This window comes from Leptopilina heterotoma, unplaced genomic scaffold (genome assembly GCF_015476425.1).
Source record: "Leptopilina heterotoma isolate Lh14 unplaced genomic scaffold, ASM1547642v1 Lhet_123, whole genome shotgun sequence".
NCBI classification, from domain to species: Eukaryota; Metazoa; Arthropoda; class Insecta; order Hymenoptera; family Figitidae; genus Leptopilina; species Leptopilina heterotoma.
Window position 1 is genome coordinate 1,660,742 of NW_025110842.1, and position 24,897 is coordinate 1,685,638.

The 24,897-nt window shown below is 22.4% G+C and overlaps 1 protein-coding gene across 9 annotated transcripts in view; it reads right to left on the bottom strand.

Moving 5' to 3' along the window:
• Nucleotides 1–7,747: 7,747 nt before the first annotated feature.
• The window catches only part of LOC122512507 (patronin), a 108,677-nt gene continuing 91,527 nt past the window's right edge, over nt 7,748–24,897 (bottom strand). For 4 of the 9 annotated variants that reach the window (XM_043628375.1, XM_043628374.1, XM_043628377.1 and 1 more), the window contains exons 17-25: nt 24,053–24,630; nt 20,779–21,015; nt 20,369–20,543; nt 18,349–18,468; nt 16,564–16,659; nt 13,889–13,987; nt 11,638–11,829; nt 10,688–10,970; nt 7,749–8,367 (exon numbers count right to left, since the gene is read on the bottom strand). In XM_043628375.1, the coding sequence (XP_043484310.1) occupies nt 8,223–8,367; nt 10,688–10,970; nt 11,638–11,829; nt 13,889–13,987; nt 16,564–16,659; nt 18,349–18,468; nt 20,369–20,543; nt 20,779–21,015; nt 24,053–24,630 (1,925 nt within the window). In that variant the 3' untranslated portion in view covers nt 7,749–8,222. Of the gene's footprint in view, nt 8,368–10,687; nt 10,971–11,637; nt 11,830–13,888; nt 13,988–16,563; nt 16,660–18,348; nt 18,469–20,368; nt 20,544–20,778; nt 21,016–24,052; nt 24,631–24,897 lie in introns of all 9 variants that reach the window. The other 5 variants (XM_043628378.1, XM_043628380.1, XM_043628383.1 and 2 more) reach the window with 5 other exon arrangements.

Sequence of the window (24,897 nt, forward strand, 5' to 3'; positions counted from 1 at the left end):
ACAGGTTACTCCTCAGGGTTGGGTCACTTTATTTCGACTTAAATTGAATATACAGCTATAAAATTCGGGGAAAAAATAAAAATGGCGACGGAATAAAGTAAGAAATGTAAAAAAAGAATTAAAAAAATGTAAATAAGAGTAAAAAAAAAATAAATGAAGTAAATAAAAATGTAAATAAAATAAATAACAGTAAAATAATAAATGAAGTAAATACAAAAAGTAAATAAAATATAAAATAAATAAAAATAAATAAGAGTAAAAAAAATAAATGATGTAAATAAAAAAGTAAATAAAATAAAAAAGCGAATAAAATAAAAAAGTAAATAAAATAGAAAAGCGAATAAAATAAAAAAGTAAATAAAAAATAAGATAAAAAAAATAAAACAAAATAAAACAAAAATAGAAATAAATTGAATAGGCAAAATTGAAAAAATAAATAAAATATATAAAAATAAATAAAAATACATAAAAATAAATAGAAAAATAAGTAAAAAAAAAGGAAAAAAAAATACAAAAGTACATCGGTTGAAAAATAATTCCACTATTATTTAATTTGTATAATATGTATATATTTATATATTTATATATATAATATAAAAACATAATATTTACAGACATGAATTGAAATTGGAAATCTCTTCTTTTTTTAATCTTAACGACAGAACGAAATACGTAAAGAGTAGATAATATTTATTATTATTATTATCGAAAAGCGCAATTTTACTGCAACATACAACGAACGCGTTGCACTAGACTCGTGCTTATTATTATTTTCTTTTTTTTTTTTTTTTTATTTCCTGCAAATTTAATTTGCCCTTTTTTTTATCATTCTCCCAACAATTTACGTTCCTCTTTCTCTCTCTCTCTCACTCTTTTTCTACTTTTTATTTTTTTTCAATTTCCAATTCGAGCGCTAGTTGTTTTATTTTTTCAATTTTTCTCTTTCTTTCTCATTAAAAAATACTAGCATAAGATACGCGCGCAAGCGCGCGTGCATGTTCTAAATGCATTGTTGAATAATACACTTTTTTAATTATTTATATTTTTAACAATAAATGAACTTTACAGATTTAAAATTGAATTTTTTTTGAATAATTTAATTTTTGAAAAGCTATAAGGAACCGCAGAACTGCGATACACCATCTGGTGACAAAATATTTAACTAACGCAACGGGGTCGAATTTGACATTTTATATGGAATAATAGCAAAAAAGGACGCGCGCGAGCGCGCGTGCATTTTTATTTCAACGTTTTATTTAAAATAATTAAAATTTTATTTTTTTAAATGAATTTTAATTATTATGACATCATAATGTTTCAAATACATTTAAATAGTAATTTATTCAATTAAATGTAAACTCTTAATTATTTATTAACTGAATTGACGAAAATCAAAGTCAATTTTTGTTAAGGCATTAATAAGGAAGAATTACAAATTTTAGTTTGATTTTTTAATTTATTTTTATGCAAATGCGAGAAAAAAAAAACTGAAACAGTAAAACTTTGATTTTTAATCGTTTTTGCATTAAAAGATAACATAAAAATAAATTAAAAAATCTAACAAAAATATGTAATTCTTCCTTATTAATGCCCTATCAAAAATTGACTTTGATTTTTGATTTTCGTCAATTTAATTAATAAATAATTAAGTGTTTACATTTACCCCGAGAATTCGAAAACTCGAATTCTTATTCAGAAAAATAAAAAAAACTTTTTACCAAGTTGAATGAAAATCTATTAAAATTTGTTTAAGTTATTCAAGTTTTTACATTACTAATTTCGTAATGGTTGATTGTTTTTTATAAGATACATTATCAGTCAACTGGTTGATTTACTATACGTCTACGAATAATTTGTTTTCAGTTTTTCCATCCCTTAAGACAGTAGTACACTGTAAAAAATTTCGGAAATTTTTCCAAACTTTTGCATGGGAATTTTCCTAAAACGTGTTTAGAAAAAATTTTTTCCCAAAAAAATGGTAATTTTTCTGAGTGTTTGGAAATTTTTCGATACGAATTGAAATTTTTCTAAATTCTGTTGGGAAAGGGATTTTTCTAAACGTTTTAAGGAATATTTACAAATTTTTAGGAATTTTCCTAAATCTTTAAAGGAATTTTTCCAAATTGTGGGAAATTTTTATACTTTTTATGTGAATTTGCTTCCTCAATTTTTTTGGGAAAATTTCCAAAATTTTTTTTACAGTGTATGCTTGAAATAACTTGTTTCTTAAACCTCGCTTAACTACAGAGGTGTTTACATTTGCCCCGAATTTTAGGAAAATTTCAACATCTCGGGGTAAATGTAAACATTCAGTTTTAGGCGATTCAGGTGCATCAATATTTTTTTGTACCTCATAAAATTTTTCTAGGGAAGTAAAGTAACAAGTTCATGCAAAAGAAATCCGTCCGTTTTACCTTTTAACAAAAAAAAACTAACGTTTTTTGTGAAAAATAGATATTCCGTTTACATTATTACCCCAAATGACCCTATTCCTTTAAAGAATTTTATTAATATTTGAAAATAATTAAATTTACGTAAATAATTTTATTGATTTTCAAAGTTTATTGAATTCCTGGAAAGAATTTTATTAATATTTGAAAATAATTGAATTCCTGTGAAGAATTTTATTAATTTTAGAAAATAATTGTATTTTTGTGAGGAATTTTATTAATTGTTGAAAATAATTGAATTCTTTCCAGGAAATTTATTATATTTGTGAAAATGTAATTGAATTCTTGAATAAAAAAAATTAGTAAAATCTTCACAGAAATTCAATTAATTGTAAAAATAAAAAAATGAATAAATAAATAATTATAGAAATTTTTTCGAAATATTTCAATTATTTTCTAAAATTAGTAAAATTATTCGTAAGAATTAAATTATTTGCTCAAAATTCAATTATTTTTCTAAAATCTGTAAAATTATTCTAAAATATTTGCAAGAATTCAATGATTTTGAATACATTAATTTTAAAATTATAAAAATATTGAAAAAGAAAAATGAATTGTTTTATGTTTTCATACAATTTTTCGAAATAATCAAATTTTTTTCTAAAATTTTAAAGTAATTTTTTTTTGCAAAAGTTCGCAATATTTTTTAATAAAATTTTAATATAATTTCATGAATGAATTCAATTTTTTTAAAAACTTTTATAATATTTCTCGAAAGAAATAGAATTATTTTTTACAATTTCAATAAATCCTTCAAAACAATTCAATTTTTTAAAATTTTTAATAAAATTCATTCAAATAACTCAATTACTTTCGAAAATTAATAAAATTCTTCTCAGGAATTCAGTTATTTTCAAAATACAGTTTTAGTAAACTTGTGAATGATCAAATATTTAATTATAATTATTACCTGACACAATAATTTTAAAAAGTTGAAAAAAATTGTTTCTTTAATTCATTTATTTTGAAAATTTTCATTTAAAATTATTTTAGAAAAATTACATTTTTTTTATAAAAGATTTTATAGAGATTCTCCAAAAAAATGTAATTATTTAGAAAAATTCTAATAAAATTATATAAAAGAATTTAATTTTCAATGAATAATTTTAATAAAAGTTTAATTGTAAATTGATTATACTCAATAAATAAAGGAATTTTTTGTTAGAATTCAATTACTTTAATTGTTTTCCAATTATTTTAATGAAATTCCTTGAAAGAAATTGTTAATAAATTTTAATCACTTTAAAAAATTCCAATTAAAATTATTAAAGAAATTCAATTATTCAAAAAAAAAAAAAAAAAAAAAAAAAAATTGAAAATAATTCTTCAAAGAAATTTAATTAGGGTTTTAAACATTTTTTTAATTTTAATTTAATAATTCTTTGCGAGAATTTAATTACTGAATAATAAAATTTTTTGAAGGAATTGAATTATTCTGAAATTTTTTGCAAGAATTCAATGATTTTCAATACATTAATTTTAATGGAAATAATAAAAAATATTGAAAAAGAAAATAATTAAAAAAGTTGGGAAACAAAAAAGTAACTAACAACCAACTTCATACTGCGAACAGAACGAATGAAAAACCACAGAGATTAATATAGTTAATAAATATCAAGCACAAGCTACAATCTTTTCTTCTCATTTTTTTATTTTAAATTTTAAATTCCACATTCCATGTTATTTTTTCAAACAAAAAATTATATATTTTCCATTCATTTCTATTCTCGGGAAAAAAAAAATTATTTAAAAAAAATTACTTAATATTAGTGACTAAATTATTTTTTTTTTTTTTTATTAATATTTATTAATCTGCAATTAAATTATTTTTTTGTTCTTGTTGTTGTTTTTTTGCTTTTATTTAATCTCAACTCACTTTCACATCAGTTTCTCTCTTTTAAAAAATAAAAAAAAAAAAAGACAGAATCAAAATAATTTTTTTTTTATGGCGATTATTATATCGTTTTCGTTTTCGATATAATTGTCATGCCTTAACTCTCTTGTTTTTTGTCTAGAAAATTTCTCTCTCCCTCTTTTTTCATTCGGTTTAAAAAAGAAAAAAAAAAAATTTCAGGAAATTCTTCCAAATACGTTCGTCATAAGATTTTTTTTTCTTCATTTACTACTGAAAGTCGATATGTTTTATTTATAACGTATTTTTGAGAGATTCGATTCCCCCACTCCAAAAAAAAGCGTTTTAATTTTTTTTGTAAATATTTTTTTTTTTTGAAAATTTTCTCTCGAAAAATATGTATTTTCTTTATTCTATTATTTTCATTATTATTGCAATTATTATTAGAATTGTTATTAAAATTATTTTGTAATAATAAAAATAATAATATAAAAATTTTATTAATAAAATAATAAGAATAATAATAATAATAATTATTTTTAATATTATTGCTATTATTATTATTATAACTATTTTTGTTATTTTCGTTTTAATTGTATTTATTATTTTTGTTATTATAAGTATTTTTATTATTATTATTATTATTATTATTATTATAATTATTATTTTTATTATTATTTTTTTATTATTATTATTTTATTATTTTTATTACTATTATTGTTGCTGTTACTATTTTTATAATTTTCATTATTATTATTTTTATTAATATTATTTTAATTATTATTATCACTACAATTACTATTATTTAATATTTACAAGTTTAAAAATTTGCTATTGAAAAATTTCGAGCTTTATACAAATTTTTTTCCTCTCACCTGACAAGTTTGACTGTTAATAACTTTCAGTCTAAATAATAAAAATTAAAAACAACGACATTACTGAAAATCGGAGAAGTGAACAATTTTGAAACTCAAAAGAATTAATTTTTTACTCGCAAAAAACTTTTTTACTCGAAATGAACTTTTTTACTTGAAAATATTTCGTTCTTTGCGAAAATGGAGGGAAAAAAATAGAATTGTATGGGAGTTTCCAATCTGCGAACCGTCGGTAAAGTAGATTGAGATGGCGCCACTGAATTTTTAAATATTTCATGAAAATTTTCACATTTTAATAAAAAAATAATTAATTTGTATTCGAGACAAAAATTTTGGTCAACTATTAGGATCTTTTTTGAAAATAAATAAATATTGGTTTTTAATATTTATTTATTCAGTTTTCTTTTATAGTAATAAAAATTTTAAAAAAATAATAATAATAATAGTCGAGTCTCTCAAAAAACGCTCATTTTTGTCGCTATAATTAATGCCAGAGTCGAGTTTTTAAAATTTGACTTTATGGCACTTTAAAGATCTTTTCGAACTTTCAAAAAAAAGAGCTAAAAAAAGACCTAAAGACTTTTAAAAAGACATAAAAAAGACCAAACAGATCTTAAAGAGACCTAAAATGACTTCAAAAAAAGACCTAAATTTTTTTTCGAAAAAGACCTTAGAAGACCTAAAAGATTTTAAAAGACCTAAAATGACTTCTAAAAAAAACCTAAAAAGATCCCAGAAAAGATCTTAAAGGAATTAATAAGACCTAAAAAGACCTAAAAGATCTTAAGAGACCAAAAAACTTTTTAAAAAAGACCAAAAAGACCAAATAAATCTAGAAAAATCAAAAAGATTTTAAAAAGACCTAAAAAACTTTCAAAAAAGACCAAAAAATCTTAAATGACCTAATAAGACCTAAAAAAGACCTACAAAAATTAAACTATTCCTGAAAAAAATTTTTTTCGATAAATAAAAAAATTATTTTTGTTTTGAAAAAGACACACTCACAACTTTCATGCTTTCTTTTGAATAATTTTCTATTTTTAATAAAATTTCGCAGGCAAAATTCGATTTTTTTTCTGTCGCATGTACACAACTCGAAGGAGAAAATTTTTTCTTTTAGCTAAAATTTACAACGACGATTCAGAAATATATTGTGAAAACATTTTTTTTTCCTTCCTTCTTTCTTTATACACAAAAAACAATGTCCCTTGAAAATTTTCAAAAAAAATTAATATCAACATTTTTTTCTGTCCTGTAATTTATATTTTATAATTTTTTTTGAGTTTTGTAATTTTAATAAAATTTCAATAAATCTACATTAATTCTTGTTTTTTTTGTATATAAGTAGCAAAAAAAAAAAAATACAAAAAAAAATTTTTTGAAAAACCTTGATTAACAAAATACATGAAAAATTCTCGAAATTTGAATTTTTTACTCAAAATTGAATCAAGTGAGAATCGTTAAATAAATTTAAATCGAAAAAAAATTATATTTTGTAAATAAAAAAAAAAGTTCAAGAAATAAAAATTTGTTACTAAAAAAGAAAAGAAATCAATACAAAACAATCGACAAAAAAAAAAAAAAATTTGCCTGCACTTTAGAAGAAACAAGCAGCGCCGCCTGGATCTACTTTACCGACGCGACACAGAGAGGAAACTCAGGTAGAAAAAATAATTTCGCCACGAATATTTTCTTTTCACAAAACAAAAATTGTTAATTCTAAAAAAAAACACAGTAAAAAAATATTAAAAAAAAATTAATAAATCTATCGTTTAAATAAATACCCCCCCCCCCCCAAAAAAAATCCATTTTTAATATCCAAAAATTAATCCCAAAAATTCAAATTTAGAAAATTATTCACGTATTTTTTTCAAGGCAAAAAAAAAAATTCATAAAAAAAACAATAAAATATATTACAAGTTACATTAAATTATAAATATAAATTTGTAAGAAAATTCAATTATAAATTTACAATTTGTAAGTTAAATTAAATTATAAATTACAAATTACAAGTTAAACATTAAATTATAATTTAATTCATTAAAAAAAAAATGCATTCGTTGCTTTGGCCCATGCGAGAGAAAAACATAAAAAAAAATTTGCGAACGTCACTTGGAATTTTTTTTTTAAATTTCCATTTAGTAATCGAAGGTAAAAAATTAATGGGGAGGGGGGGGGATTAAATATTATATATTTGTCAGTCGTAAAAAATAATTGTTCGCTGAGCGTCAATTAGTCCGAAGTTACAATCGATTTTTAAATATTTTTTTTTTTTTTGAAAAACACCGATTTTTAAACGGTGCTGACGTCAGTTAATAATAATAATAATAATAATAGTAATTATAATAATAGCAAAAATAATAATAATAATAAAAATAATAAAAAAAAAAATTTTAAATAAAAAAAAAAAAGTTTAAATTAAAAAAAAATTATTATAATAATAGAAAAAAAAATAATAATTATAATATTAAAAATAATAGAAATAATAATAATGAAAAAAAATAATAGAAATAGTAATTATGATAATAGCAATGATGATGCAAAAAAAACAATAATAAAAAAACAAATTAATTATATAAAAAAAAAATAAAAAAAAAAAAAATTGCAATAATGAAAATAGTAAGAATAAGAAATACAATGACGATGAAATTGATGAGAAGATTAAAAAGAAGTAGTTAAGTAGTAAAGAATTGAAAACGTAACAAAATTGAGGTAACGATAGCTTAAAATTAAAGCGCCTTTTTTTCCTATCTTTCTTTTTTTTTTCTTTTTTCGAAAAGTGAAAGTCAACACCGTTTGGTTTTTCTCTTCTTTCTTCTTCTTCTTTTTTTTGTTTTAATATTATATAAAAACTGACTAATAAACGGCGCTTTGGAGTTAATTTTAATATGGGCCTGTATTAAAATAGTAACTATGAACAACAGAGGGCACAGTAGCGTATTTTTTTCATTTTTTTTCCTCAAAATTTTTTTTTCAATTTTTTTTTCGTTTTTTTTTCTTTTTGTTAAAGTTTTGTTTTTGTTTTTCTGACAATTACCTTAAAAACTATATGACGAGGGCCATGTCTTTTTTATTCGGCAGATTCACTTTTTTCCCTTGCCAAAGGCTGTTGTGTATCGTAAAGGCGTCTATGGTTACAGTCAGATGTTTCGTGTGAACTTGCGAGAAACACTTTCCCCCAGAATTGTATCTGGAATAAAAAAAAAAAATTTTTTTAGAAATTTTTTTTTGTAAAAAAAAATAAATTTTTTTTTTAATTTTTGCTAATAGTGTTCTAATTATGTTAAAAATTATCACTGCGTGAAAATTAATTTTCGTAGAAGAGATAGAGACATATTTCTTCCACTTCGCGACTTTGAATGTTAATAATTTTTATCCAAATGATTCAAATTGAAAATTAAACGTATTTTCTCAAACTAGAGAAGTGAACAATTGAAAAATTAAGTCAAAATAAATTTTTTTTTAATTTGCAAAAAAAAATTTTAAGGTTATGGTCAAAGAAGAAAAATATGAAAATATAGATAATTACGGTAGAACTACACTTTCAAGTAGCAAATTAATTAGCAGATTGCTAAAAAAAATTCACAGGTGGAATTTGCTTAAAATTTACCCCACTTCACGACTTTGAATGTCAATAATTTTTACCCAAATGATTCAAATTAAAAATTAAACGTTTTTTCTCAAACTAGAGAAGTGAACAATTGAAAAATTAAGTCAAAATAAATTTTTTTTTTAGTTTGCAAAAAAAAAATTTAAGGTTATGGTCAAAGAAGAAAAATATGAAAATATAGATAATTACGGTAGAACTACACTTTCAAGTAGCAAATTAATTAGCAGATTGCTAAAAACATTCACAGGTGGAATTTGCTTAAAATTTACCCCACTTCATGACTTTGAATGTCAATAATTTTTAACCAAATGATTTAAATTGAAAATTAAACGTATTTTCCCAAACTAGAAAAGTGAACAATTGAAAAATGGATCAAAAAAAATTTTTTTTTATTTGCCAAAAAAATTTTAAGGTTATGGCCAAGTTCAAAGAAGAAACATACGAAAATATAGATACATAATTACAGTAGAACTATACTTTAAAATCGTGAGTTAATTAGTATATTTCATAAAGAATTGATAGCTTGAAGTTTTTTAAAAATTTACCCCACTTCACGATTTTGATTGTTAATAATTTTGACCCATATGCATCAAATTAAAAAGCAATGGCATTTTCCGAGACTAGAAAAGTGAACCATTAAAAAATAGAAGAAAAAAATTTTTTATTTTTAATTTAAAAAAAAAATTTTAAGGTTATGGTCAAATTTGAAAGAAAGAAGTATGTAAATATAGAGAATTACATTAGAACTATATTTTCAAATCGCAAGTTAATTAGCAGATTGATTAAAAACATCGCAGTTGGAATTTTCTTGAAATTTACCCCACTTCACGACTTTGGTTGTTAATAATTTTTACCCAAATGCATCAAATTAAAAAGTAAACGTATTTTCCCAAACTAAAAAAGTGAATAATTGGAGAATTGAGTTAAAAAAATGTTTTTTTATAATTTACAAAAAAAATTTAAGATTATGGTCAAATTCGAGAAGGAAAACTAAAAAAAATAGACAATTAGGATGGAACTACGCTTTCAAGCAGCAAGTTAATTAGAAGATTTCTTAAAAACATCGCAGTTGGAATTTTCTTAAAGTTTACCCCACTTCACGACTTTGACTGTCAATAATTTCGACCCATGAACATAAAAATGAAAAATAGAGACATTTTTCCAAACTAGAAAAGTGAACAAATAAAAAATAGTATTTAAAAATTTTTTTTATAATTTACAAAAAAAATTTTAAGGTTATGGTCAAATTTGGATAAGAAAAATAACATCTTAATTAGGGTCCTTACAACTTGTGAGTTCGTTAGAAGATTGCTAAAAAATCCATTTCTTAAAATTTAGATTCTTCGCAGCTATGAAAAATTTACCCCACTTCACGACTTTAGCAGTTAATAATTTTTACAAATATGCATAGAATTAGAAACTAAAGGTACTTTCGAAAACAAGAAAAGTGAACCATTGGAAAATGAGATAAAAACTTTTTTCTTTTAATTTCTAAAAAAAATTTTTAAGGTTATGGTCAAATTTGGATAAGAAAATACGTTCAATTATTACAATACCGAAAATTTCGGATAAGAAAATACTAAAAATCACCAATGCGCATAAAATTATCATTACCATGATCTACTGCGCAGCTGAAATATTTTCCAAAAATCAACACCTCACGACTTTAGTCTCAAGTAATAACCCCAAAAACGCCCAAAACAAAAAAATAAACATATATTCGCAAATTTCACGACTGAACAATTGCAAATCAAGTATTTATTTTTGTTTAAAAATTATTTTTTGGAATTATTTTTTGAAATTATTTTTTAAAATCATTTTTGCTTATAAATTCCTTTTTTTCTTTAAAACTACAATATTCTTTTTGTCTCTAAATACAAAAAAAATTGATTTGACTTACTTGAAAAATCTGTCGAACATTTTATCGATGACCTGCTTGGGTCCAGTGCCATAAAGTTTCGTGATATCATCACGATCCGGGCAGTATGAATAGAGTGCACGAAATTGACATCCCGCATCACGGAATAGAATAAGAAAATGTTTACTCTCCGATCTTGCAATTTCATCAAGAACACGTCTCTTGGCGTCACGATTCACAGTACCAGGAAAAACACAATACTCAACTGCATTCAACATTATGTTGCGATTCGATTTTGTCGCCGGTTGCTTATAAAGACGAGGTCCTGTAAAGTTAATGGAAAAAAAATTTTTTTTAATTATTTAATATTTATTTCACCATCGATAATCGATATAATTCAATTTCGATACTTTACAACTTCACTTATATCGATAATAATCGATATCAATTTCGATACTTTACAACTCTACTTATATCGATAATAATCGATATCAATTTCAATGTTTCACAACTAAAATCAATTATTACTCGATAAATTATCGATTTTTACTCAATATTTTCGATTATTAATCAATACTTTTGATATTAATTAATACTTTCGATATTAATCGATTCTTAGTTCATATTTTTTATTATAACTTGATATATTCAATTTTAAATCGATACTTTCGATAATAACTCAATAAATTTGATTTTAAATCGACAATGTTGATTATAATTCAATATAAATCGATTAAAACTCGATTTATATTGATTTTAAATCAATTCTGACTCAATTTCGATTATTACTTGATACTTTCGATTGTAATTCGATATAAATCAATTATAACTCAATTTATATCAATTTTAAATCGATTTTGACTAAATTCCGATTATCACTCATCCCTTCGATTTTAACTCGATATAAATCGATTTGTTCCCGATTGGCATTCGATAGTCAATATATCGATTGGGAATTGATATTTTCGAGAAATTTTCCTTTTTTTTCTTACCATTGTAGTCCATCATTGAACTGGGAGTACTGCTGATGTCACTACTGCCATCGTCGAAGACTCTTCGTTTAGTCATGAGACCAGGCGGAAGTGAACCAGGACCGGAAGGCGATGGTAAATGCCTCATGCTACCCATCCCTGGACTCGGCGCTCTTCTTGGTGGCGTCGCTCTACCCAGTCCACTGTCTGTATCTGTAGTTTGACAAATCATTTTTTTCACTTTAAATCGACACTATTTCCTAGTATTTTTATTTTTTTTGTATTTTTTATTTCATTTTTATTATTATTATTAAAGCTTGTTACATATTCCATTGAACCAATTACCACATTAAATAAAATTTATACAATTGTAAATATTTTTAAGAAAAATAATTGAAATTTTTTCCATAAAGCAACCATGAGGATTTTTTTTTGAGGTTAGGATTGAAAAAGAACGTTTTCGTTCTTTTAATGAAAAAAAAAATTTTTTTTTGGGAAAAATTCGCTAGGTTTGCTAGTTTAAATGTTGAGGGAATTGGAATAAAAAATGTAATTATATTAGTGGATAATGATAATAATGTAAAAATTTAATGCTGAAGAATCGGGGAGAGACATAATATTATCTGAAATATAAACAGAGGACCCATAGCCAGTGCTGTACAATGATAAGCTAAACAAGCAATTAAAACAATTTTTTTTATAATTGTTTACTTATTTTATAATGGTGAAATATGTATGTATTGTTTTTATTACTTTCCTCTCAAAATCTCAAATTGTTTTCTATTTTTCAATTTTTCTCTATTGCAATATTTCGAGGAGAGGAATTTTACTTTTCACACCGTTGTATTTTACTGTAAAATAAAAAAATCTACGACTATTATTTTAGAAAGCAAACCTAACCTAAAAATACGTAAAAAATTTAGCGTGCTTTTTTTGCAGTGAGGGCAAAATATTACGAAAGAAAGAAAAAAAAGACTAATTCTCGAAATTAATAAACAAACCTAACCTAAAAATGCGTAAAAACTTTCTTTACACAGTAAGAGCAAAATATTTCCGTTACGAAACAAAAGAAAAAAGAGAAAAAAGACTAATTCTCGAAATTAATTTAATGAAATAAATCCAACAGTCACAAAGATCAATTACAGGATTATCAATTATAAGTTTTTGATAATAAAATAATCAAAAATTATTTTATTATCGACAAAATAATTAATAACTAAATTTAATTTATTATGTTGATCAAATGGAGAAACCTAACCTAAAAATACGTAAAAATTTTGTCGTGATTTTCTTTGCAGTGAGAGCGAAATCTTTCCGTAACAAAAGCAAAAAATAAGTAGAAAAAAAAATTCTAATTAACGAAATTAAGAAAGAAATTAATATTCTTTAGGTGTAGGTAAATAAAATAATTTAAAAAATAGAGAAATTCTTCAGTAGTATAGTGGTGAGTATCTCCCATCTCACAAAGACACGAATCATTCTGTTCTCAACGCTCCAACTGCGCACACTTCACAGCTAACGTCTGATTGGTCAAAAAAAAAGGATTCGAAAAGAGCGCCAATATTTGAAATTATTTAAAATGAAATTTTGAGAGAGAAATAAAAATTTGTCATGAATTGAGTAGTTTTTTTTTGTTTAGTTTATATAATGTATTGTTGTTAAACAAAAAAAAAGAGGACTGCCACCTGTTCTGCGACCAGCACCATGCGACTACGTGTACGCTAATTTTAAATATGCCTATTACATATAAAATACATATTTATTAAAAATAAATAAATTACTATTTTTCTTTTTTGTTCTTCATTCGAAAAACAGAAAAGTCAAATTTTCCATTATTTCCAATTTTGCTAATTTTCATTATTTAAATATTTACTATTTAATAGATTTTAAATAAATATTTTTTACCACTTGGAAAATTTTTTATTTACTATTTCTATTATTATAGTAATTTTTTATTTATTTAATTATTTATTATTATAATAATTGTTTATTTATTTATTATTTATAAAAAAATAAAAAAATTGAATAAATAATTATAATTTCTTTATTTATTTGCTATTTATAAAATAATTGAAATTAAGATAAAAAATAAAATTTTTTTTTCTTTAAAAATTTTTTTTTTTTGCAAGAAGAGAAAATTTGACTTTTAAAATGAATAAAAAAAAATGGATGTAGCAACGGGACACATATAAAAAATCCAGACCACGAGGGAGAAGAAATAATGAGAAGAAGAAGGGGATAAACGTATTCCAAGCCACAGGGTGCTTCTTACCGCACAAATTCATCAAGGAATTCGACTTTCTCCCCTTAAAGTTTTGGTAAGTCGGGTATTTAGGCCTGCCTCTAACCTGTTGCTGAGGCTCCTGCGTATCTGCAATAATGCAACGTTTGCGTTTTTACACTCACACGCCATCAATCATCGAATTTTTATTTTTTTCTTTTTACTCCCTCTCTCTCTCTCACTCACTCACTCTTTTTCTCTCTCTAAATAAAATCACTCTTTCTCTCTCTCTTTCTCTTTAATTAAATCTTCTGCTTAAAAATTTCCAAATTTTCAAACATAAATAAAACTTTTATTATTTTTTCAATTTATTTTTTATAAATAAAAAAATAAATAATAGAAATAATAAAAATAATAAAAGTTTAAAAAATTTTAAAAAATAAAGAAACTTTTTGCACGTAAAAATAAATAAATAATAAGTTATTATTAATAACAAGTTTTTCGAATATATTAAAAAAAAAAAAATTAAAAAAAATAATAAAAGAGTTTTTTAAATATTTTATTTTTATTTATTTTATTTAAATATTAAAAAATAAAGAAACTTTTTGCACGTATAAATAAATAAATAATAAAACAGTTTTTCGAATATTAAAAATAAATAAAAAAAAAATAATAAGAGTTTTTTGAATATTAAAAAATAAATCAAATACAAAAATTTGCCGTTAATAATTAACTAAATAAATAATTAAATAAACAATTTTTTTTGCATATAAATATAAATAATAAAAAAATACAACAATTTTTTGAATATTAATAAAATTAGCAACTTTTTTGTAAATAAAAATAAATAAATAACAAAAAATATATAATTTATTATTTTGAATTTAAAAATAATAATTAACAAATTCTTTTGCATGTAAACATAAATAAAACATAATAAAAACTTTTGTATTTTATAAAAAAAAATTGCATATGGAAAAAAAAGAAATCTTTTTCGTATTATTAAAAAAAAATGTCTAATTTTTATTCCCCCTCCCCCTCCCCAAAAAAAATTCTCCAATAGCAAAAATAAAAGAAAAAAAATAGTTTTCTGAAATTTAAAAATCAAATTTTCGATTATTTTCAGCTTTACGCAGAAAAAAACCTCAATTTTACTTTTTTTTTGAAAAAAAAGAGAAAAAAAATTGGGTGCAAGTCCAATTACGAGGCGAATTTGCTGGTAACAAAAATAATAAAAATAATAATAATAAAAAAATAAATAAATAAAAATACTGGATGCAAAAAAATGTTTCGTTCCAACTCAAGTGCATTTTTAATACATTTTTTTTTATTTATTTGGAAAGTAAAAAAACAAATTCGTTTTGCATTGAAGAATAATTTACAAAATGAAAATGAAGAAAAATAAATAAAAAAGATGAAAAAATAAATTAAAAAATTAAAATGAAGAGAAAAATAAATAAAAAAGATGAAAAATAAATGAAAAAAAGACGAAATGAAATCGAAAAAAAAATAAAAAACAGAAAAAAATTAAAAATGAAAACGAAGAAAATAATTAATAATCAAAAGAAAATGAAATAGAAATGAAGAGGAAAGTGAATTAAAAAATGAAAAATAAAAAGAATACAGATAAAAACGAAGAAAAATATGAATTAAAAAAATTAAAACGAAGAAGAAATGGAAAAGAAGAAAAAAATGTAAAAGAAAAATGAAAATAAAGAAAAATAAATAAGAGAAAAGAAAAAATGAAGAAAAATAAATAAAATAAAAAAGAATAAAAAGAGGCTGAAAAAAATTAATTTTAAAAATGAAAAAAAAGACGAAATAAAAAAAAATGAAAACAAAGAAAAAATAAAAAACAGAAAAAAATGAAATAAGAAAAAAATAATTAATAACGAAAAAAAATTAAATACAAATGAAGAAGAAAGTGAATTAAAAAATAAAAAATAAAAAGAATACAGATAAAAACGAAGAAAAATATGAATTAAAAAAATGGAAACGAAGAAAAAAAAAATGTAAAAGAAAAATGAAAATGGAGAAAATAATTAATAGCGAAGAAAATTTAAATAAAAACGAAGAAAAAAGTGAATTAAAAAAGAAAAATCAAAGAAAAATTAATCAATAAATAAATTAAAAATTGAAACTTAAAAAAAAAAATAAATAAAACCGAAGAAAAAACGGAAAAGAAAAATAAATGAAACCGAAGAAAAAATTTAAAAAAGAAAAAAAATAGAAAAGAGAAAAAGATACGAAAAAGAAGAAAAATAAAACTGAAGAAAAAATGGAAAAGAAGAATAAATGAAACCGAAGAAAAAATTTACAAAGAAGAAAAAATAAAACTGAAGAAAAAATGGAAATGAGAAAAAAAATACGAAAAAGAAATAAAATTGAAAAGAAAGAAAAGTAGACGATAAAAGAAGATATTCTCATCAATAAAAAGCACTTTGTCAACAAACACTGGGAAAACAGGGACAAAAAACTGAGAAACAAAACAAAAAAATAATAAACAATTGTCCCATTAAAAAAAAGAAACGAAAAAAAAATTTCTTAAAAATATCTCTACGTGCGTTGATATAAATATTCCATAGAGCTAAGAAAAAAAATAACACGTCGAGTAGCAAAATGCGGCATTCGATTTGCAGAAATTAAAAAACAGAAAAAAAAATCTAGAGCGGTGTAAAAATTAATATTATACGAATTTTTAGAAAATAATTAAAAGAAAAACTCACCTCGAGACGTTTTATAAGAACCGCGACGTCCCAATTGATTGGTACTTCGACTCGGCGATGATCCTCGACCATCGTCTGGCGAATCTACGGAAGATACTAAAAATAGGATGACAATTTAATAAAATATTTTTTGTTAGTATTTAGTAATCGTCTATTTGTTTATATTTACAAAAAAAACTTCATTTTCTATTTTTATTTTTAATTGTTTTTTAATACATGAAAAAAAATTTTTTTTTTCTTTTCTGGTAAATATTAGTTTTGACATTTTCAATTTTAATTTTTACTCCGAGTAATATTATTTTTTTAATTTAATTTAATTTTTTTAAATTAAAAAATTTACTTCAAGTATTTCATAATTTTTGTTTGTTTCCAAATATTTTCAATTTACTTCTTAGATTTTTTTTCTTTTTGATTTTTAATTATATTTTCAATAATTTGCAATTTATTTTTCCGGTAGTTAATAATTTTCGTTTGTTTTTAAATATTTTTAATTTACTTCTTAGAATTTTTTTTTTTGTTAATTTGTTTCAAAGTTTTTTTTATTTAATTTGTTTCCAAATTTTTTTCATTAAATGAAAAGAACTTGGAAACAAATTAACAAAAAAAAATTCTGGGAAGTAAATTAACAAATTAACAAAAAAATATTTTTAATATTTACTTCCCAGAATTTTTTTTATTTAATTTGTTTCCAAGTTTTTTTCATTTAATGAAAAAAACTTGGAAACAAATTAAATAAAAAAAAAAATTCGAAACAAATTAACAAAAAAGGATTCTAAGAAGTAAATTGAAAATATTTTTTTGTTAATTTGTCAATTTGTTTCCAAGTTTTTTTCATTAAACGAAAAAAACTTGAAAACAAATTAACAAAAAAAATTCTGGGTAGTAAATTATTAAATTAACAAAAAAAAATTTTTAATTTACTTCTTAGAATTTTTTTTTATTAATTTTAAGAAGTTTTTTTTATTTATTTTTAGATTTTTAATTTACTTTCAAGTATTTTTATGATTTTTAATTTTATTTTCAATAATTTGTAATTTATTTTTCCGCTAGTTAATAATTTTCATTTGTTTCCAAATATTTTTAATTTACCTCCCAGAATTTTCTTTGTTAATTTACTTCCCAGAATTTTTTTTTTTGTTAATTTTTTTCCAAGATTTTTTCATTTAATGAAAAAAACTTGGAAACAAATTAAAAAATTAACAAAAAAATATTTTTAATTTACTTCCCAGAATTTTTTTTTTTTAAATGAAAAAAAACCTGGAAACAAATTAAATAAAAAAAAACTTTGAAACAAATTAACAAAAAAAAAATTCTAAGAAGAAAATTAATAATATTTTTTTGTTAATGTTGTTAATTTTTGTTAACAAAAAAAATTCTGGACAGTAAATTAACAAATTAACAAGAAAATAAAAAAAAATAATAAAGTTTAAATTAAATTAGTTATTTAATTAGTTAATTTAGTTTAAATTTTTTCAATATTTTTTCTTTATATAATATTTAAAAAAAAAATAAAAAGAAAATAATAATCATGCACATAAATTATTCACAGCTACATTCAAGCGAGTGCTTTTTGTGCGCGAAATAATAATATTACAAAGAAATATTTGTATATTGAAAATTTGTGTTTTATTTGTATTCAACGAACGAACGTAATTAAAAGCAAATAATATTTTTAAAAAAAAGAAAAGAAATTTTACAAATTATTATCAAATTAAAAAAAAATGTTCTTGTTGATTTTGAAAAAAAGGAAAAGAAGAACATAAAAAGTGTTTGTGTGGTGCATACCCCTGAGGCTGCCTCCACGATAAAGTGGACCAGATCGTCGATCGTCGAGATGAGCGGCTGTGAGACTGTCCTGCGAGCCTCGGTAATAATCACGTCTCATTGTTGGCGATATCAGCGACGCTAAATTAAGTGTTTTAGTGCAAAAAAACAAAATCAAAAATCAAAAATACCTCTCGATTTTCGTCTTAAACTATTTTTTGTTTTTAATTTTCCATCCTTCTACATATTTATTTATTTATTTATTCCCTCATTGTCAATATTCACTCATTGTTTTCAATCTTCCATATGTATTAATAAATAATCCTTCGAAGAATTTTATCAACATTTTTTTCAATAATTGAATTCTTTCGAGAAAATGTAATTAAAATTGTATTAAATAATTGAATTCCTCCAAAGAATTTTATCAGAATTTTTTAAAAGCATAGTACATTCAAAAATTTTGAAAATGATTTAATTTGATTAAAACGTTGAAAAATAATTAATTTTTTTGAAAGAATTTTGTCACAATGGATTGAAAATAATGGAATTTACATTAAAATTCTTGATTAATAATCGAATTTAATATATAATATTTTTTAAAAAGAAAATAATTTTATTCTTTCGAGAAATTTCATTAAAAATGTATTGAAAATAATTTAATTTTTGGCAAGATTTTTTTATTGATTGATTGATTTTTTTATTGATTTCTTCGAAAATTTCAATTATTATTTAAAAATCTAGTAAAAATTCTCCAAGAAAATTCAATTATTTTCAATATTAACTGTTTTAATAAAATTTTCAAAAACAATTCAATTATTTAAATAAAATTCTACGCAAATATTTCATTATTTTCATAAAGAATTAAGAATTTCACAGAAATTCATTTACAAATTTTTCATTAATTTCTTCGCATTATCTTGAATATAATTGAATTTTTTCCTATATAGAAATTTAATTAAAATTGAATTGAAAATAATTTAATTTCCCAGAAGAATTTTATTATTTACAAAAATAATTGAATTATTGACAAAAATTTTACAATTTATAAAAATAATTGAATTATTGCGAAGAATTTTTTAATTTATAAAAATAATTGAATTGTTTCGAAGAATTTTATCTGAATTTTCGAAAATAATTAAATTTTTTGAATTTTATTAAAAATTTAAAACTGTATTGAAAATAATTGAATTCTTTCAAAAAATGTTATTAAAATTGTATTTTCTGAATATTTGTTTTTTTTATTCAATATTATTGATTTAATTATTTTGTTTTGTTTTTTACTAGATTTTTTTACAATAGATGTTTGATAATTTTTTTATTTAAATAAATGAATTGAAACTTTGAGAATAAGGACGAAAATCCAGAGCTTTGGTAAAGAATAATTGTGTAACATTGACGTGATAAAAAAAAGCGACAATTTTCTTTAAAGAAGCAAAAATAAATAAATAAATAAATAACTAATAAACTGAAAACAAAAAATTCTTCATGCAGAAGAACTAGTTTTGCAATGTACAACATCAATAAATTCTACTCTTCTTTTCAGAGATAATTTTGCTAATTTATTAATTAACATTTATTACTTAACAATTCATTCGATTGCTAATTTAATTTAAGTGGAAAAGGCATTTTTTATTTATTTAATTCGCAATTTGATTAAATTGTCAATTCAATTAGTAAACAATTTATTTAAATATTTTGTCAATTCTAGAGCTTAACAATTTAATTTAAATTGACAATTTAATTACATTAACCATTCAATTAGTTAAGAATTTATTTTTTATTGGCAATTATTAATCAACAATTTATCCAAATTGTCAAATTCTATTAATTTACCAATTTATCAAAATTGTCAAATTCTATTAATTAACAATTTATTTCAAATTGACAAATTTTACTTTTAGAAGAAATAAAAAATGCTTGAAACAAAAAAACTGGAAACTTTAAAAAAAAATTGTTGTAAATTGAGACAAAAATCTCCGAAAAGAAGATAAAAAAGTGAGACAAACGGATAATAGGAATTTTTAAAGTGAATAAAATTTACCAGTGCTGAGATTTGAGGAAGATCCCTTCTTCCCTCGACTCGGTGTTAATGCTCCGGAATCCAATTCAGCGCCAGCGTCGACGTGAATTGTTTTTGGACGCGGACGACTCGTTGCCACTTTATTACGTTTCGTCGGTTTTATTGCATTCAATATCTCCTTATCAATGACTTTGCCCTGCGAAAAAAAGAAGAATTAAAAAAATAATTTTCAACTTCTAAATTAAATGAGAATAAGAATAAGACATTTTTTTTAAATTAGGAGAAAAAAAGTAAAGAAATAATTTTCTACTTCTAAATTAAAGAGAATTTTTTTTCTTTTTAAATCAGGAGAAAAAAAAGTAAAGAAATAATTTTTTTTTCAAAGAAGAAAGAAAGAAAGAAAGAAAGGAATATATTTTGCTTTCTCATACTTCTCTCTCTGCCTCTTCGATAGCCTTCTTTAATTTATATTGTTCTAAAATCGCCGCTCTTCTCTGCCTCTCCTCGTCCTTTTTCCTCGCTCTCTCCTCCTCCTTGAATTTCTCCTGTTCGCGTCTCGCCTGCGCTTCCGTCTCTTTGCGCTCCTTCAATTCCTCCTGCTGTTGTCTTCGTTGCAACGAGAGGAGCATTATTTTCTCCTTCTTCTTCTCCATTTCGTCGAGGGAATTCTGCAAACAAACAAATTAATTAGCAAAGTAGAATAATAGCAAAAATAAATAAAACAAAGTAGATAAAATGGAAAAAGTAGAAAAATAGCAAAAAATAATAAAAATAGCGACATAAAAAAAGAAAAGTAGAAAAATTGCAAACAAATAAACAAACAAATTAATTAGCAAAGTAGAAAAATAAAAAATAAAGAAGATAAAATAGCGACGTAGAAAAATAGCAAAAAAATAAACAAAAAAATTTATTAGCAAAGTAGAAAAATAGTAAAAATAAAAAATAAATTAGATAAGTAGAAAAATGGAACTATATAAAATAGAAAAGTAGAAAAATAGAAGAAAAGTAGAATAGAGAAGTAGAAAAATAGAAAGAAAGTAGAAAACAGTAAAAAAAAATAGCAAAAAAAAATAAAATAGAGAAGTAGAAAAATTGAAAAAGTAAAAATAAAATAAAGAAGTAAAAAACTAGAAAAACATTTAAAAAAATTAATTAGAAAAGTAGAAAAATTGATAACATACAAAAAGGGTAAAACAAATCAGTAGAAAAATATCAAAAAAATTAAATGGAGAAGTAGAAATATAGCAAAAAATTAAAATAGAGAAGTAGAAAAATTGATAAAATAGAAAAAGAGAAAAATCGAAAAGTAGAAAAATGACAAAAAAATAAAATATAGATGTTGAAAAATAAAAGAGTAAAAAAAAATTTTTTTTTAAATAAAAATAGGGATATAGAAAAATAGAAAAAAGTAGAAAATAGTAAAAATAAAATAGGGAAGTAGAAATATTGATAAGATAGAAAAAAATTAAAATAGAAAAGTAGAAAATAGCAAAAAAATTAAATAAAGAATAAATAAAGAAGAAGAAAAAAGCAAAGAATTTAAATAAAGAAGTAGAAAATAGTAAAAATAAAATATTGAAGTAAAAAAATAACAAAAAAATTAAAATAGAGAAATAGAACAAAAATAAAATAAAGATGTAGAAAAATAACAAAAAAGTAAAATAGAGAAGTAGAAATATAGCAAAAAATTAAAATAGAAAAGTGGAAACACTGAAAAATAGCAAAAAATAAAAATTTTTACGTAGAAAAATAGAAAAGTAGAAAAAAGCAAAAAAATAAAATATAGATGTTGAAAAATAGAACAGTAAAAAAAAAATTTTTAAATAAAAATAGGGATAGAGAAAATAGAAAAAAAGTAGAAAACAGTCAAAATAAAATATCAAAAAAATTAAATAAAGAATTGAAAAAATTGTAAAATATCAAAAAAATAAAATAGATAACTAGAAATATAGCAACAAATTGAAATAGAAAAGTAGAAAAATAAACAAAAAGTAGAAAAAAGTAAAAATAAAATAGTGAAGTAAAAAAATATCAAAAAAATAAAGTAGAGAAGTAGAAAAATAGCCAAAAAAATTGAATAAAGAAGTGGAAGTACAGGCAAAAATTAAAATTGAGAAGTAGAAAAATAGCAAAAAATTGAAATGTAAAAGTAGAAAAAAAGGAAAAGTAAAAATAAAATTAAGATGCAAAAAAATGGAACAATATCAAAAAAATAAAGTAGAGAAGTAGAAAAAGTAATAAAATAGAAAAGTACAAAAATAGCAAAAAAAAGGGAAAATAGAGAATTAGAAATATAGGAAAAAAATAAAACAGAGAAATAGAAATATAGCAAAAAATAAAAATAGAAAAATATAAAAATTGAAAAATAGCAAAAAATTAAAAGTTCGACCTAAAAAGAAAGAAAAGTAGAAAAAAACCATAAAAATAAAATATGAATGTAGAAAAATAGAACAGTAAAAAAGGAAAAGTAAAAATGAAAATAGAGATGTAGAAAAATCATCTTTTGATTTTCAAATCAAAAAAGTTTTTTAAATGAATAGAAATATAGCAAAAAATTAAAATAGAAAAGTAGAAAAAAAGCAAAAAAAAATTAAATATAGATGTAGAAAAATAGAACAGTAGGAAAAAAGTAGAAAAAATAGAGATGTAGAAAAATATAAAAAAAGTAGAATAAAGAAAAAATAAAATGAAGAAGCAAAAAAATAGCAAAAAAATAAAATAAAGAAGCAGAAAAATATCAAAAAAATAAAGTAGAGAAGTAGAAAAATAATAAAATAGAAAAGTAGAGAAATAGCAAAAAAAACAGAAAATAGAAAAAAGAAAAATAGAAAAAAGAAAATAGAAGTAGAAATATAGCAAAAAATTAAAATAATAAAGCAGATAATTAGAAAAAGTAGAAAAATAACAAAAAAAATAGAGAAATAGAAAAATAGCAAAAATTGATAGAAGCAAAAAAAAGTCAAAAGTAATAATAAAATTAAGATGTAAAAGAATAGAACAATATTAAAAAAATTGATATAATAGAAAAATAATAAAATATAAAAGTAGAAAAATAGTAAAAAAAAGGAAAATAGAAAAGTTGAAATATAGGGAAAAAATATAACAGACCTAGACCTAGAAAAATAGAAAAGTAGGAAAAAATGCAAAAAAATAAAATATAGATGTAGAAAAATAGAACAGTTGAAAAAAGTAAAAAAAAAAAATAAAAATAGAGATGTAGAAAAATAGAAAAAAAAGTAGAAAACAGTAAAAATAAAATATCAAAAAAATTAAATAAAGAAATAGAAATATAACAAAAAATTAAATAAAGAAGTAGAAATATAACAAAAAATTAAAATAGAAAAGTAGAAAAAAGTAGAGAAATATAAAAAAAGAAAATAGAAAAGTAGAAATATAGGGAAAAAATAAGACAGGGAAGTAGAAATATAGCAAAAAGTAGAAAAATAGCAAAAAATAAAAACAGCAAAAAATTAAATAAAGTAAAAATTAATTAGAGAAGTAAAAAATAGCAAAAAATAAAATAGAAACGTAGAAAAATAACAAAAAAGTAAAATAGAGAAGTGGAAAATAAAACAAAAATCAAAATTAGTAAAAATAAAAACTTAAAGTAGAGAAGCAGTAAAATAGAAGAAGAGTAGAAAAAAGAAGAAGCGAATGGAAACTCAAGACGCAAACTAATAGAAATCCAAGAGAAAAATCACTAACTGGATCTGGATTCGCCAATTGATTGCCAATAACCAATCCAACGCCAGTCGTGGTCGCCTCGCGATTCCTCTGCCTCTGCTCCTTATCGATTTCCCTCTTTAATTCGCGATCCCTCATTTCCTGTCGCATGTGCTCGCGCTCCGCCGCCAATCGCTGCTTCTCCTTCTCGGCCTCGCGGAAATTCTCCTTCAAGTGCCTCTCGACGGACGGCGACTCAGCGCGCGACGATAAAAAATTCGAGGAATAATCGTCGAGTGCATTCTCGCTGTACTGCGACATGGTGCGCTGCTCCTTCTTCGGCGACGCCTTCTTCTGCCGCAGCGTTGGCTTCGGCTTCTTTGGCGCGTCATTGTCGAAGGAAATGTAGAAGCCCTTCTCGGCATTGTCGTCTCGGCTTTCGTTCAGCGCCACTTCGGGCACCAAAGTTGTTTGTGGCGGCGGCGTTGTTTCGCGCAGTGACGACGGAGGCTGGAAGGAATTCCGCGATATTGAAGGCCTCATTGGCGATGGTATCCTGTAGGTTCGACTGCCTGAGGTTATGTGCTTTCTTATGTCCTGCGAGAGGTCCTCGTCATTGCCTGAAGGCGAAAACGAAAAATAGTTTAGTTTTCATTTTATAAATCAATTATTGAATTTATTTTATTTGTAAATACGATCGGTTGATTTTAGTAAACAATTTTTAAGAATAAACATAAATTTTTGAATGATTAGAGATTTAAAATTTAAAGAATTCACTTATTAAGTGTAGAATATTGAATATTCTTGTTTATTATTATTCCAAAATTTTAATCAAATTTTAAGCAAGAATTTCATTATTCTCATAAATAAAAATATTTTTCACAAGA